The following is a 13,357-nucleotide window of genomic DNA, read 5'->3' as shown; positions in this document are numbered from 1 at the left end:
TTTTTTCACCCCCCCCCCCCCCCCCCCCCCCAAAAAAAAAAAAAAAAAAAAAAACCAAATTTGGAGATTTGACTGCAATTTGGAAGCCATTTATTGAAAGATTTGATTTTTTGACAAGGACTTACTTGCCCCCATTTGTTTCCCATTTTTTCTTCATTAAAATGAAAAAAATGACCGTTATCCATAATATCAAGCCACCAAATTTGAATATCTATATCTTGTGTGGGATCAATAACGACAATATTTTTCATTCTTATTTTTATATTAATGTGTACCAAACGGGCAAAATCAAGTTTTCATGCAAAAAGTGGATGATTTTCACTAATTTTAACCTTTTTACGGTGTTTAGTGCATACATTTAGGAGAATGTGATTTCCTGCCTTTTTTGTTTTATATTTTTTGGAGACTTGAATATGTATTATTAATACATGCTGTCTACGTATTTATGCTGATAGGGTTAGTTGGTTTATAGTTTTTGTATAATGAGCTGGAAGAAGTTTAATAATGAATATTAATATGTCGATCCGTGGCATAGTTGGCAATGTAGATGACATCTTCTCATTAACTTCTATTCATTTTGAAACGTTGGAGTAATTGTTTTCTATGTAACCAGTTTTAATTTCTTCATTTTATTCTGCGAAACATCATTTGATTTTATTTGCTTGATATGCATGAAATTTCAACATCGTATTATTTTATTGAAGAACATCTGAATTTTCATTCTTATTTATCTACTAGTATTCAATGTTGGTTGGGAGACTGACCGAGATCATATGATCTCGATAATGTAAATTCTTAAATCTTTAAATTGGAGAAGCGAAGAGGTGGTTAGTTTCATTTAACCCCAGAAATGAAATGAAATGAATAATAACATATAAAGAACGTGTTAAATGAATCAAATGTGTTGTTTGTGTATAACAGTTTCCTGTTGTGCATACATATTATATTTGACTTGTTAGTAAGGTTGTCTGTTTGGCTAGACTCTGGTGATGGCAATTTGTTGGAGGCTAGATAATCTGGCTTTCGCTAGATTTGGTTGTTTACAGGTATTTTGATCTTTTGTTAAGGCGAATTGTTGAAGCCCTGAATTTTTACTGAACTACAAGGGGTTTCAGAAGTTATAAATATTATATATTTGAAACCTGCAATCTCTCGAGATATGTTGGGGCTAAGTATCAAGCATATTGAATTATGGTAAATAGCATTCCTTTTTACGATCATTAAGGGCATGGACTCTTACAAATTTTGTTTCTTTACTATTTTGCATTTTTGAAAATGGAGTGTAATCTCGAAATTTATTATGTCAGATTCAGTGCTTTTGGTGTTTAGTACAAATATGTTATGATGAATGTGACTTTTTCTACCTTTGTTTGTCTTTTATATTTTTTCTGAGACATGCATGTGTGCATACGAGCAATCTACGTCTTTATGCAGGTCAGCTTCAGCCTGTCTATAGTTTTAATGCATTGAGCTGGAAGAATGTGAACATAGTATTATTAATGTCTATATGTGGTGTACTCTGTAGTACAGACACTCTAACTAGGATAGCGTGCTCGTGTCCGACACGTATCGATATCGACACTCTTTGGACACTCTACAATAATTATTTTTCTTTTTTACTATAGCTATTATGTATTTTTAACTCAAAGTTATTAGTAAATTACAAATAAGTACTCATATTTATAAGTTTTCAACAAGAAAAATCAGTAATAAGTATAAATATAAATTTATACTATATAAATGAAGAATTTTATAAATTTTAATTAACGTGTCGACAGCGTGCCCTGTCGGTATTTTTTTGAAAAATCATGAGTCAACATATCCGTACTGATGCATCATAGGTGGTATATACGGTAATTTTAATGGCTTCTTCTCATTAACTGTTATTTATATTGAATTGATGAATTAATTGTTTTTGGATGGAACCATTTCTAATTTTCTTGGTATTATTCTGCTAATAGTCGTTTGGATTTTAAGTTGCTTGATATATGGTAAATCTTACATTTTAATAAAGTGCGATTCTAACTTACACCTACCTGACATCTTTAATTTATCCATGTTAGGCTGTGGATATGTTTCGGTTTCACTGATGTATGAACATCACCTGGTACCAAAACTTCTAGTATTAGATTATGGAAGTGATTCCCTGTTCTGGTGTAAATTGTGTTGGAGAATCTAATTGCCCTGAGCAGGGATCAAACGCACCTATCAAGTGTGTTGGAATATCAGACTGCACTGAAGATGTCGTACCAGCTAAAGCAGCAGAGCTCAAAGTTGACGACTTAACGCTTGATGCAGGAAGACCTCTCGAAGAGAGAGAGGGTGGAGATCAATTTACTGTCCAAGGAGTCCCTGCTTCAGATGGCTGCTATAATGGAGATGCATATTATGACTCTGATGTTGATGGACAAAATGTATCTTGTGATTCCCATAATTCTGCAGATGACAACTTAGATAAACAAGGTGATTTACCTGGACCAAACCCTGCCTTTGACAACTCCCAGTTCACTGTGGATACAGATGAAAGTGGGCTGGTGGCTAAAAACCAGGAGGGAGAATCATCTAATTCAGAAATCCGCCTAGAACAAGACGAGCCTGTAGCAGTGTGGGTGAAGGTATATTACTCTGTTTGTTTTGCTTCTGTATTTCCCGCTTGCATCCTATAGCAACTTCTAGTTTATGTTTCAGCATGGATTGCTCGAAGGTGTAGAATGAAGTAATTTTGACATAGGTAAGTAGTTTCGATTTGGGATATAGGATCTGATAGATGATCAGAAGATTCTGCTGTTGAATATATTTATTTAGCTGGTCAAACATACATTGTAAACCATCCTAAGAATTAAGAAATAAATTTTGAAATGCACAGGATGAAATCTATTCAATGGAATGCAGAGGTTCAGTATATAAGACACTTATATTCATATTTCTATTATATTCATATTTCTAACGTTGGAAGTATTCATTATGACCTTGTACTGATAATGGTGCAGATAGAATATATGTAGAATACTTTTCCTACAATGGCCTTCAAACATGTGGATTGAAAAACTGAATTTCTAGAATTCGTGTTGCTTAAAAATAAGTGTCTTAATGATTTTATTATGATTTATTTGAATGAAAAATTGAATTTCTTTGATTTATTTTGTTGACATGAGGTTGCATGTTAATCATTAATCATGATTCAATTATCTCTTTATCTGGTTCAAAGAAAATTGAATTTCTTTTATTTATATTGTTGACGCGAGGTTAAATGTTAAGCATTATTCATAATTTAATTATTTCTTATTCTAGTCCATATGGAAAATGCTATAAACGCTATGATCGGTCTATCTGATAGTCAGAAAATCCTTAATCACCATAAATCATCAACATCAAATTTCTTTTGTTTATTGAAATAAAAAAAATATTGTGATGAAATTCACTCTAAATCTTGTCATTTGTGAAACCAAATTTGTCCAATTCTCCGAGAACACATTACCCCTCAAGGTAATTATGGTGTAAACCACATCTTCCTCATTTTTGGAGGCTGATATTTATAACTTTGATACCTTCTGGTAGTCCCTTTATAATAATTCCTCCAATCTCTATGTGATAATAGATACAGTCGGGATGACTCTGGCTTCATTATGGACTGGCAGGATAATAAGATCATTTAGTGGATTTTGACTATAATTAAGTCTATGAGTAATTATTTTGTGACTGCTTTTAGTTGATATTTATTGGGGTGTTAATTCCAAGATTTAGCATGGGGACCAACATCTTGGAGCCAGGAGACCTAGTTTTAGATTTGAGTGAAAAATAGAATTGCTTAAGGGCTTTAGCAGGTTGGCTCAAGTGGGGGTGCGACTGGCTGACCAAAAAAGAGTATGTAGTATTTCTGAGAAGAAGAGCATACCTACATTGAATTTATCAAGAAAGTACATTTCCAGTTAATCTATGGGAAAAGTAATAGAAGTGACAGCTTTCTTTAAGGTGAATAAAGAAACTTCCAATGGACAATTTACCTTCCTCTATAATTTAATCAAAAACTCTACTGTTTGCTCTATCGTTGCACCACATTAAAGACAGAGAATCTGAAGAATGGATTAATTTCTTATATGGAGTCAGATACTGTGCCATAATTAGTAAATAGTTGTGGTTTTTTGGTTCTTGCCTACAATATTTCTACACGAGGAGATTCTTAAAATACCGAATGTGATGCCTATGCTAGTTCTTCAGGAAACATCTTTTGAAAGTTTATTTCACACTAATAATTGTTTGTTTACATGCTATAGTGGAGAGGGAAGTGGCAACCGGGAATTAGATGTGCAAGAGTGGACTGGCCATTATCGACTTTGAAAGCAAAACCAACTCATGACAGGAAACAGTATCTTGTAATCTTCTTTCCTCGCACAAGAAATTATTCTTGGGCGGATGTTCAGCTAGTTCGTCCAATTAGTGAATTTCCACAGCCCATTGCCTATAAGACACACAAAGTTGGTGCGAAGACAGTCAAAGATTTGACTCTTGCCCATCGGTTCATCATGCAAAAACTGGCTGTTGGCATGTTAAATATTCTCGATCAATTAAATCGCGAGGTTTGCTTTTGAAAGTGATCAAACACATGTTTATATGGATATCTTTGTTTTTTTTTTGTGTGTGTGTGTATAGACGTTTCTGCTTTGGCTACTGTAGATCTTCCATCATGTTCCAACTAAAACTTTCTGAAACAATTTAGGTTTTGGTAGAGACTGTTCGTGATGTGATGGTTTTGAAGGAATTTGCAATGGAGGCTTCCCACTGTAAAGGTTATTCTGATCTTGGAAGGATGCTTGTGAAACTTCAGAATGTAAAACCATCTCTCCATTTAGACATATTCATTCTTTTGTTCATATCTTAATCTTTTCGTTTGCATATCTATATTGCTTTAAATCTCTTCCTGCAATTGCATTACCTTTAGAACAAATCTTATCGTATGTTTCTAAAATAGTCTCCGGATGCCCTAATTAAAGGATTTATTAAATACATGAAAAGGTAAGTATGCGGTAGGTTCACGTGCCATAAATATTATTTTTGCGAAGTATGTTGGTCTTTTCCAGTTATACAAGTCCAATATTTGTGTGGGTTCAGAATAAGTGATAACTTTACTTCAGTGCTGGGTATAAACCCACCTGTCTTTCACATTTTTTTTCTTTTAAAAAATAAATTGAGTAGACACTTTTGTCTATCATGTCTGTTTATAACACAGACTGTTCCTCATGTTAGCTTCAACTCGTAGGTGATATTTTGAGTTTGGTTTAGTTTATGTAATCATGTTACTTTCTGATTATTCAAGTAGAAACATAGAAGGTTGGTTTTCTCTGGTTTCTGACAGAAGACTGTTGGTGGTGTCATCATGGGAGAGCACCATTTGCTTAATCAAAACTAATGTGAAATTTCAAAGTTGAAAATTATTAGATTTTTAGGTTATAGCGAAATGGGATTCAAGACAATATTCTACCATTTTTTTTTTTTAATTTTTAATTTTTTACTCTGATCTAAATTAACTCCCACTATCTTTTGCAGATGATATTGCAGCACTGCTTAAGTTCAAATTGGCTACAACATTCTTTGCAATCTTGGGTGCAACAATGCCATGATGCAAGTAGTGCTGAATGCATTGGAATGCTGAAAGATGTATGCCCTGCTATAAGTTCTTAAATTGTGCATTAATTCCTTCAATTCTGAGTCACTTTGTACTATGCTTATTTGTTCCCTAAAAAATCTTTGTGAATTCACAACCAGTTTCATAGAATACATAATTTTCAGTTATGTATGTTCTAACTTATTTTATCTTTTTCCTCTGTTGGTAAAAGGTGGTGTTCTTTTTCTTTTAGTTCATAGTGTGAGATTTAGACTTTAAAAGAGGATCACCATCCATTGCTTCCTTTTAGTATTTACAGCCTGGAGCACAACCAAACCGATTAATATCGGAAATGTTGCAAGCCCGTGGGAATGTCAATTTATGGTTTTCCAGACAGGTTTGAATATTGTCAAGATAAAATTTGAACTAAATTATTTGAACATGTGTGCCCAAAAAGAGGGGACTTGTGCGTACAATCCAGAGTCCTGATTCATCGTGTATTTAGTCTGATATCCGCTTAATTCATCTTTTTGTGATTACTTGCAAGGCATGATCTTTTGCATGCCTTTCTCATTCTTTTGACCTCCTTTACAATATTTCTTGGTGAAGTGATTTGTTATTTCAGACTATGGATATTGCGGAGATGCAAAATTTTTCAAAATTGTTTTACTTCACCCGATGTTGGATAATGGAACCCAATCTTGCAGTGTTTGTCTGAAGAATATAGTTTAGTTGGGCTAAATGCCAAGTGCTCCTTGTGTGTGGTTTGCCTTATGGATCATACGTGCTGGAATTTGTGTTAGAATTTTGTAAACTAGACTCTTTAATTTCTTATTAATGGAAATCATATGGGATGGAACAAGGGATACGGCTTTCAACATTTGACAATGAATTAATTCATGATCATTTGGAATTTTAGCAATGACTGCTCTAACCTATTCCTTGTATAGGAATTGGCTGATTCTATCATTTGGAACGAGGTAAACTCACTAGCAAATGCAGCAGCACCGGTCGAGCTGGGATCTGAGTGGAAGAGCTGGAAACATGATGTTATGAAATGGTTTTCAATCTCGCATCCAATATCCACTGGTGGAGGCTCAGAGCAACCAATTAATGATAGTCCACCTACCATGGAGCTTCAAACTAACAGAAAGAGGCCCAAGCTTGAAGTTCGTCGTGCTGATACTCATGCATCACATGTAGACATTCAGAATTCACATCAGGCTGTTCCTGTGGAAATTGATTCTAGTTTCTCTAATGGCTGTGATGTTGTAAACAATGCATCATTAGGCTCTATGCTTCCAAAGCAAGAAATTTCTACGGCAGACACTGCTCTGGCAGGGTCTTCAAATTGCATGGCTAACAAATGGGATAACATTGTTGTCGAGGCTGCAAACATGGAGGGCATTCAGTCTAAAGATGTAGAGTTGACTCCTGTTAATGTTACCCAGAAGTCCTTGGACCCTGGAAGTCATAATCGACAGTGTGCTGCTTTCATTGAATCTAAAGGAAGGCAATGTGTGAGGTATGCCAGCGAGGGGGATGTCTATTGTTGTGTGCATTTGGCTTCTCGTTTTGTTGGGAATTCAGCAAAAGGTGAAGTAACGCCTTCTGCTGACCCGCCAATGTGTGAAGGTACCACCGTTCTTGGTACTAAATGCAAACATCGAGCTCTAATTGGAACTTCTTTCTGTAAGAAACATAGGCCTCACAGTAGTAAAGAAATGAATCCTCCTGATAATAGACTTAAAAGGAGGCACGAAGAAAGTTTCATGAGTTCAGAGATTAAATATCCCACAAAAATTGTACATGCTGGAAAAGTTGAAGCTCCTGCCCAAGTAGATCCACCATCTTTAATGAGAAAAGGATCCCTCAATGAAAGCAGCTTAGGTGAGATGCCTGTTCAGCCCCAAGAAGAGAATAAAAGTGATGAGATGGTTCACTGCATAGGGAGTAGCAGTGAACCTTGCTTAGAAAGTCCTATACGGCATTCACTATACTGCGACACCCACCTACCAAGCTGGCTTAAACGTGCAAGAAATGGCAAGAGTAGGATAGTATCAAAGGAAGTGTTTATAGAGCTCCTGAAATATTGTTGTTCAAGGGAGCAAAAATTGCATTTGCACCAAGCCTGTGAACTCTTTTACAGGCTTTTCAAAAGTATCCTATCTTTGAGAAACCCAGTTCCAAAGGAAGTTCAATTTCAGTGGGCCATTTCTGAAGCTTCCAAAGATATTAGGGTCGGGGAGTTCTTGATGAAGCTGGTACGCAGTGAAAAGGAGAGGCTGAAGAAGCTCTGGCGATTTTCAGATAACCAAAACATTCAAGCCTCCTCTGTTGAGGAATCAGTTTCTAATCCTATTCCGGTGTGTAATGATATGGATGAAGACAGTCAAAATGTCATAAAGTGCAAAATTTGCTCAGATAAGTTTCTTGATGACCAAGCTTTAGGGGCACACTGGATGGGTAGTCATAAAAAAGAGGCACAATGGCTTTTTAGGGGCTATGTTTGTGCAATCTGCTTGGATTCTTTTACTAATAAAAAGGTCTTGGAAACTCATGTGCAGGAGAGGCACCACGTGCAATTTGTTGAACAGTGCATGCTTTTGCAGTGCATTCCTTGTGCTAGCCATTTTGGGAATCCGGAGCAGTTATGGTTGCATGTGCTCTCAGTTCATGCTTCCAACTTAAAGCTGTCAAATGCTGCTGCAAAGCAAGACCAAGGATCTTGGCAAAGAGTTGAGCCGAAAATGTCAGATCCTGTAGAAAATATAAACTCTGAGAATCATTCTGGTCTCCGGAGATATACTTGCAGGTTTTGTGGATTAAAGTTTGATTTGCTACCTGATCTTGGACGCCATCATCAGGCTGCTCATATGGGACCAACTTCTGTTGGTCCTCACCTGACAAAAAAGGGAATTCAATTTTATGCACAGAAATTGAAATCGGGGAGACTTACTCGTCCTCGATTTAAAAAAGGTTTGAATTCAGCATCATATAGGATTAGGAATAGAAGTGTGCAAAATTTGAAAAAACGTGTGCAGGCATCATTTTCAATTAGTCCAGCCGAAATTACGGTTAACTCTAATGCAGCTGAGGCTGCAACTGAGGCTGCCAATCTCGGTAGATTAGTCGATACTCAATGTTTAGCTGTGGCAAAGCTATTGTTTTCTGAAATTAAGAAAACAGAACCACGGCCAAGCAACTCAGAGATTTTATTAATAGCTCGCTCTGCTTGCTGCAAGCTAAGCCTGCAAGCTTCATTGGAGACAAAATATGGAATCCTGCCAGAACGGATATACCTGAAAGCTGCCAAACTATGCAGTGAGCATAACATCCCAGTGGAATGGCACAAAGAGAGCTTCATTTGTCCCAAAGAGTGCACACCAATTGAAAGACCACCCCTACCATCTCTGGCGGTGCACTCATCGGACAATATAGTCAAGACCAGAAATGCTGTTGCATCAAACCTTTTAACCAATGAGTGGACAATGGACGAGTCTCATTGTGTCATTGATTCCCGACATTTCACCCAGGATCTTGCAGAGAGAAATATTATTTTATGTGATGACATAAGTTTTGGACAGGAATCAGTTCCAATAGCTTGTGTGGTGGACGAAAGTCTTTTGAATGCGGATGGGTCTGATGGCCAAATTACTGAATATTCCTTTCCTTGGGAGAGCTTTACCTACGTCACGAAACCATTGCATGATCAATCCCTAATACTTGAAGCAGAGGTATCTTCATGCAACTTGTTGGTCTTTTGTTCTTATATTATGATGCAGATGCTGTATAAGTTAGTGTCTATTGCATCTTGTCCTACAATTCTCAAATCCGACTAGCTTTGTGTTTTTTTATTTTTGTCCTATGAAATCTTTTTTGGCTTGAAAAAGAATTCATTTTCCTCAATGGAAATAGACACATGCAAAAAATTGAAATATTTATCGGGGAATATTCTTATATTCTGATACTGTCTTCTATTTAGGTTGTATTTGATTGGCTTTATTTTTTATGAAAAATGTTTTTTCTCCACCCAAATTTCAACTTTTAGAGTGTTTGATTGACCTTTTTTCTATAGAAAATGTTTTCCAAAAGTTGGTCATGGTCAAACACATTTCATTAATAATCAGTTGCCTAGACCTTATTTTCTTTACATGCAAATTTCATGCTTATAATCACACACACTATTAGTTTTTGGTGTCAGAGTATTTAAATATTAGATACATGCTGGTGTGACTTTCTAGTAATATCTCTACTCATTAGGATTTGCAATTTTCTGCTAACTGAATGCAAATGCATTTTGAGTAAGATGTATTTAATCTTCCTCACGTTCGTTTGTAGAGTTCTCAATTGGGGTGTGCTTGTGCATATTCAAGGTGCTCATCAGAAATGTGCGACCATGTGTATCTTTTTGACAATGATTATGAAGATGCAAAAGACATATATGGCAAGCCCATGCGTGGCAGGTTTCCCTATGATGAGAGAGGTCGAATTATTCTTGAGGTACACGTATCTTTTCATGTCTATATCATAAATTTCTTTTCCGTTCTACAACTTATATGCTATCAGTTGTATTTTTGTTGATCATAGATGGAAATAACTACTCTAACGTGGTCTTAAATGTTTGGGACTTATGTAGTTTAGGGAATGACTTTGATTTTTAAGTCATTAGGGGTTTTATGAATACCATTTCCTGTCAACCACTGTTGTGGGGGGTTTTGCTTCGAATGTTCCTATTGGCAGATGAATGATTTCAATGAAGTACATTACCAGATTTTAATATGGTTGCAATTATATGAAAAAAAATATATTAACCAAGTAATATTTTCCTTGTGAAGAAATGCTTGATGGCATCCCAACATTAGATGCATTCTATTGAATGGAATTTCATAATCCTAATCTTACTTGTATAGTTAATTCCTGCTTAATAGTATTGTTAAGTGGTATGATGGATCAATTAATCAATAGGTTGTATGCTCCAATGTTTTCTGTTGATGGTGCCATCTATATGAGTCAAATACGCGTTTATTTTTGCTTCATGAATAGATCTGTCCTCCTTGTTCTTCTTGCTGTAATTATGATCTCTATTAAATAGAAATGCTTGTCCCTAAATTGTTAGGAGGGCTACCTAATTTATGAATGCAATCAGAGATGCTGCTGCAGTAAAACTTGTCAGAATAGGGTTTTGCAAAATGGAGTGCAAGTGAAGTTGGAAATATTCAAAACAGAGAAAAAGGTGACTGACCATCTATTTTGAATTTGCTGGAGTATTATCATTTATTTGTATGTTGACTCACAGGGTTGGGCAGTAAGGGCGAGAGAAGCAATACTTCGTGGCTCCTTTGTGTGTGAGTATATTGGAGAGGTCATAGATGAGCAAGAAGCAAACGAGAGACTCAATAGGTTTGACCGTCCTATCCACTAGACCTTTACTGCTCCAACTTTATGTTCTGGATTGATTGTTTTTAATTCTTGGTCCTTATATGTTTTGGTATTTTTTGTGTTTGCAAAAGCAGGTATGACAACGAAAGTTGCAGGTATTTTTATGAGATCAATGCTCACATTGATGACGTGAGCAGATTGATAGAAGGCCAAGTTCCATATGTTATTGATGCGACAAACTATGGAAACATTTCACGTTTCATTAATCACAGGTGAGGGTGTTTTTTATTTATTTATTTATTTATTTATTTTTTGGCTCAATCTGCACCAATATTTCTGTGTGACTTTGCCTTTGCTCCACATTATCTGTGAGCATTTCCTATTTGAAGAGATAAACTTTGTTTAGACGTTTTCAAAGGAATTTTTTTGATTATCCTAAAAATATGCTTTGAACTCTGAATCATACAGTATCCTATTTCATGGTATACCCTAGTGTCACTATGACAATCCTGAAGAGTAATCAATTTTGGTTGCTGTCCTTGTAGTTTTCGAAGGAATAGTGGTGCCACTTGTTCCATTTTTGCCTGGTCATGTACATAATGGGCCAGATGAGGCTGTTTCATTGGTCAAGATTTGATAATGAGAGGAGCATATTAAATTTTTTTTAGAAGAAGAAAATGCAATGGTTTATCAGGTTGACAAATTATGCTTCTGTTGGTTTCTGTATTTTTAAGATGGAGACATAAGAATCAACTCTTTAATATTCGTTTATGCGGTAATGATGAAAACATTTATATGTAAATACAAAACTTGGGGTATTTTGGTTCAAGCTGTTAGATTACAAACAAACACAAGATGGAGAGTAAACCTCCCTCCAAAGAACAACAAAAGCAATTAATTGTGCTTGTGTCTCCTTATTTCAAAACTAAGAAATGGATGATATCTTGTGATTAACTGACCTATAGAAAAGAGTGGTAATCGATATGTTTTTACAAATCTCCTTTTAATTTGAGACATAATAATTATTTGTATTTTTCAATACCTCTTACCATATTCTATAATGTTAATTTAATTCTCCTCTATTTTCTTTTTTTTCCCCCTCTTAGTTGCTCGCCAAATCTCGTGAATTACCAAGTTCTTGTTGAAAGCATGGATAGTCATCTTGCACACATTGGCCTCTACGCCATTCGAGATGTAAGCGCAATCCTACTTTTCCTTGAGCATTAGTATGTTTGGTGGGGATGGGTTGAATATAAATGGATGATATTAAGAAATAAAAAAGAGGTGAAATCTTGTTTATTTTATATAGCCCCTGTCTGGTGGCAACTAAAATCAAGATTTTAATCATCTCAAAGTCAATAATTAATTTCGACCACATATTTCACAGGAGTCACAACTTTTTAACTATATATTCATCAACTTTAATCAAAATCTACTAAAAATCTGATTTGATCTTCACCTCCGATTACCCGACATACGCTATGTTATGTCCCTTATCACTGGGACGCAAGATGTAACTGCTTTAAGAATGCTTTTGTTATGCTTCATTGATACGAGTCATGCCTTCCCTCGGGTTGTCGTCTAATCGTGTCCTCTATAAGCAGATAGCTGTAGGTGAAGAATTGACATATGACTTCCGCTACTTGCTATTGCCTGGAGAAGGATGTCCTTGCCTATGTGGATCTTCCAATTGCCGGGGAAGGCTTTATTAAATTATTTGTTTATACTCATGCGAGCTTTGCAGCATTCAGAGGCTGCCGCCATCCTGTAATAAGGGACAAGATTTTGAGGCCTGACAGACATTTCTTGCAGTACGCAAGAGGTAACTGCATGGTTCTTCAATCGCCATAAAATTTTTGAGTCGTGCTTCTGCAGCTTTGGGATTTTCTTACCAATGTGCTATTGTAGTTTTGGTCTTGTTATCTGGATCACTGTCATAGGATAACTTATCGCCTTTTCGCTTTGGATCATTGTATTACACTGCTAATTTGTGCAACATAAATGCAGAATTTTCCCCTCAATTTTCTTCTTGGGAGTGCATAGACCATCTTGTTTGAGAGTTGGCTTCTTTTCACTTGTTAAGCTTTCGTTGCTTATTATTGAGTACACACCTTTTTCTGACCCCAAGTCTATTAAAGGTGTCAAAATGGTCTGGTCAATTCCAGCCCGAACCTGGCCCGGAGCCCACTCCGTTCAGGCTTATTTTCAATTTTTCCATTGTTTGCACTGAAATCTATTGCTTCCTGCCATCTATTGAGTCTGTGACACCTCGACTTGAGTTCATTTGACATGCTCTTTGAGGTGGTCCTTTGCATGGTCAGGATTGGGACAGGGCTTTCTATGTCCAAAACATGAGGGCCAGGAATCAGGTCT

At 36.0% G+C, this 13,357-nt stretch overlaps 1 protein-coding gene across 3 annotated transcripts; it reads left to right on the top strand.

Annotated features, from left to right (window-relative positions):
- Positions 1 to 2,045: 2,045 nt before the first annotated feature.
- On the top strand, positions 2,046 to 13,041 carry LOC111366983 (histone-lysine N-methyltransferase SUVR5-like). 3 transcript variants are annotated; one of them, XM_022987666.1, is made up of 11 exons: positions 2,047 to 2,615; positions 4,275 to 4,577; positions 4,718 to 4,828; positions 5,545 to 5,655; positions 6,553 to 9,339; positions 9,944 to 10,105; positions 10,722 to 10,838; positions 10,902 to 11,005; positions 11,119 to 11,256; positions 12,091 to 12,178; positions 12,589 to 13,041. In XM_022987666.1, exons 1-11 carry the CDS (start codon positions 2,133 to 2,135, stop codon positions 12,694 to 12,696), a joined length of 4,512 nt encoding a protein of 1,503 aa, XP_022843434.1. In that variant the 5' UTR covers positions 2,047 to 2,132; the 3' UTR covers positions 12,697 to 13,041. The 3 variants fall into 3 exon arrangements, with proteins under 3 accessions (XP_022843438.1, XP_022843434.1, XP_022843427.1); XM_022987659.1 differs by having other exon boundaries at positions 11,116 to 11,256; XM_022987670.1 differs by lacking the exons at positions 12,091 to 12,178; positions 12,589 to 13,041 and adding an exon at positions 11,530 to 11,999 and having other exon boundaries at positions 2,046 to 2,615; positions 11,116 to 11,256.
- The last annotated feature ends 316 nt before the right edge of the window (positions 13,042 to 13,357 follow it).

The sequence above is a fragment of the Olea europaea genome, chromosome 2, assembly GCF_002742605.1.
Source record: "Olea europaea var. sylvestris chromosome 2, O_europaea_v1, whole genome shotgun sequence".
In the NCBI taxonomy this organism is placed as follows: Eukaryota; Viridiplantae; Streptophyta; class Magnoliopsida; order Lamiales; family Oleaceae; genus Olea; species Olea europaea.
This window is presented reverse-complemented; position numbering and strand designations above follow the sequence as displayed.

Bases quoted from the DNA above. Each gene is read 5' to 3' on its own strand.
- LOC111366983 (XM_022987659.1), top strand. From the start codon at position 2,133: ATGGAAGTGATTCCCTGTTCTGGTGTAAATTGTGTTGGAGAATCTAAT. The intron at 10,106-10,721 runs GTACACGTATCT...CTAAATTGTTAG, and splicing joins GAGGTCGAATTATTCTTGAG to GAGGGCTACCTAATTTATGA. The intron at 10,839-10,901 runs GTGACTGACCAT...GTTGACTCACAG, and splicing joins TATTCAAAACAGAGAAAAAG to GGTTGGGCAGTAAGGGCGAG.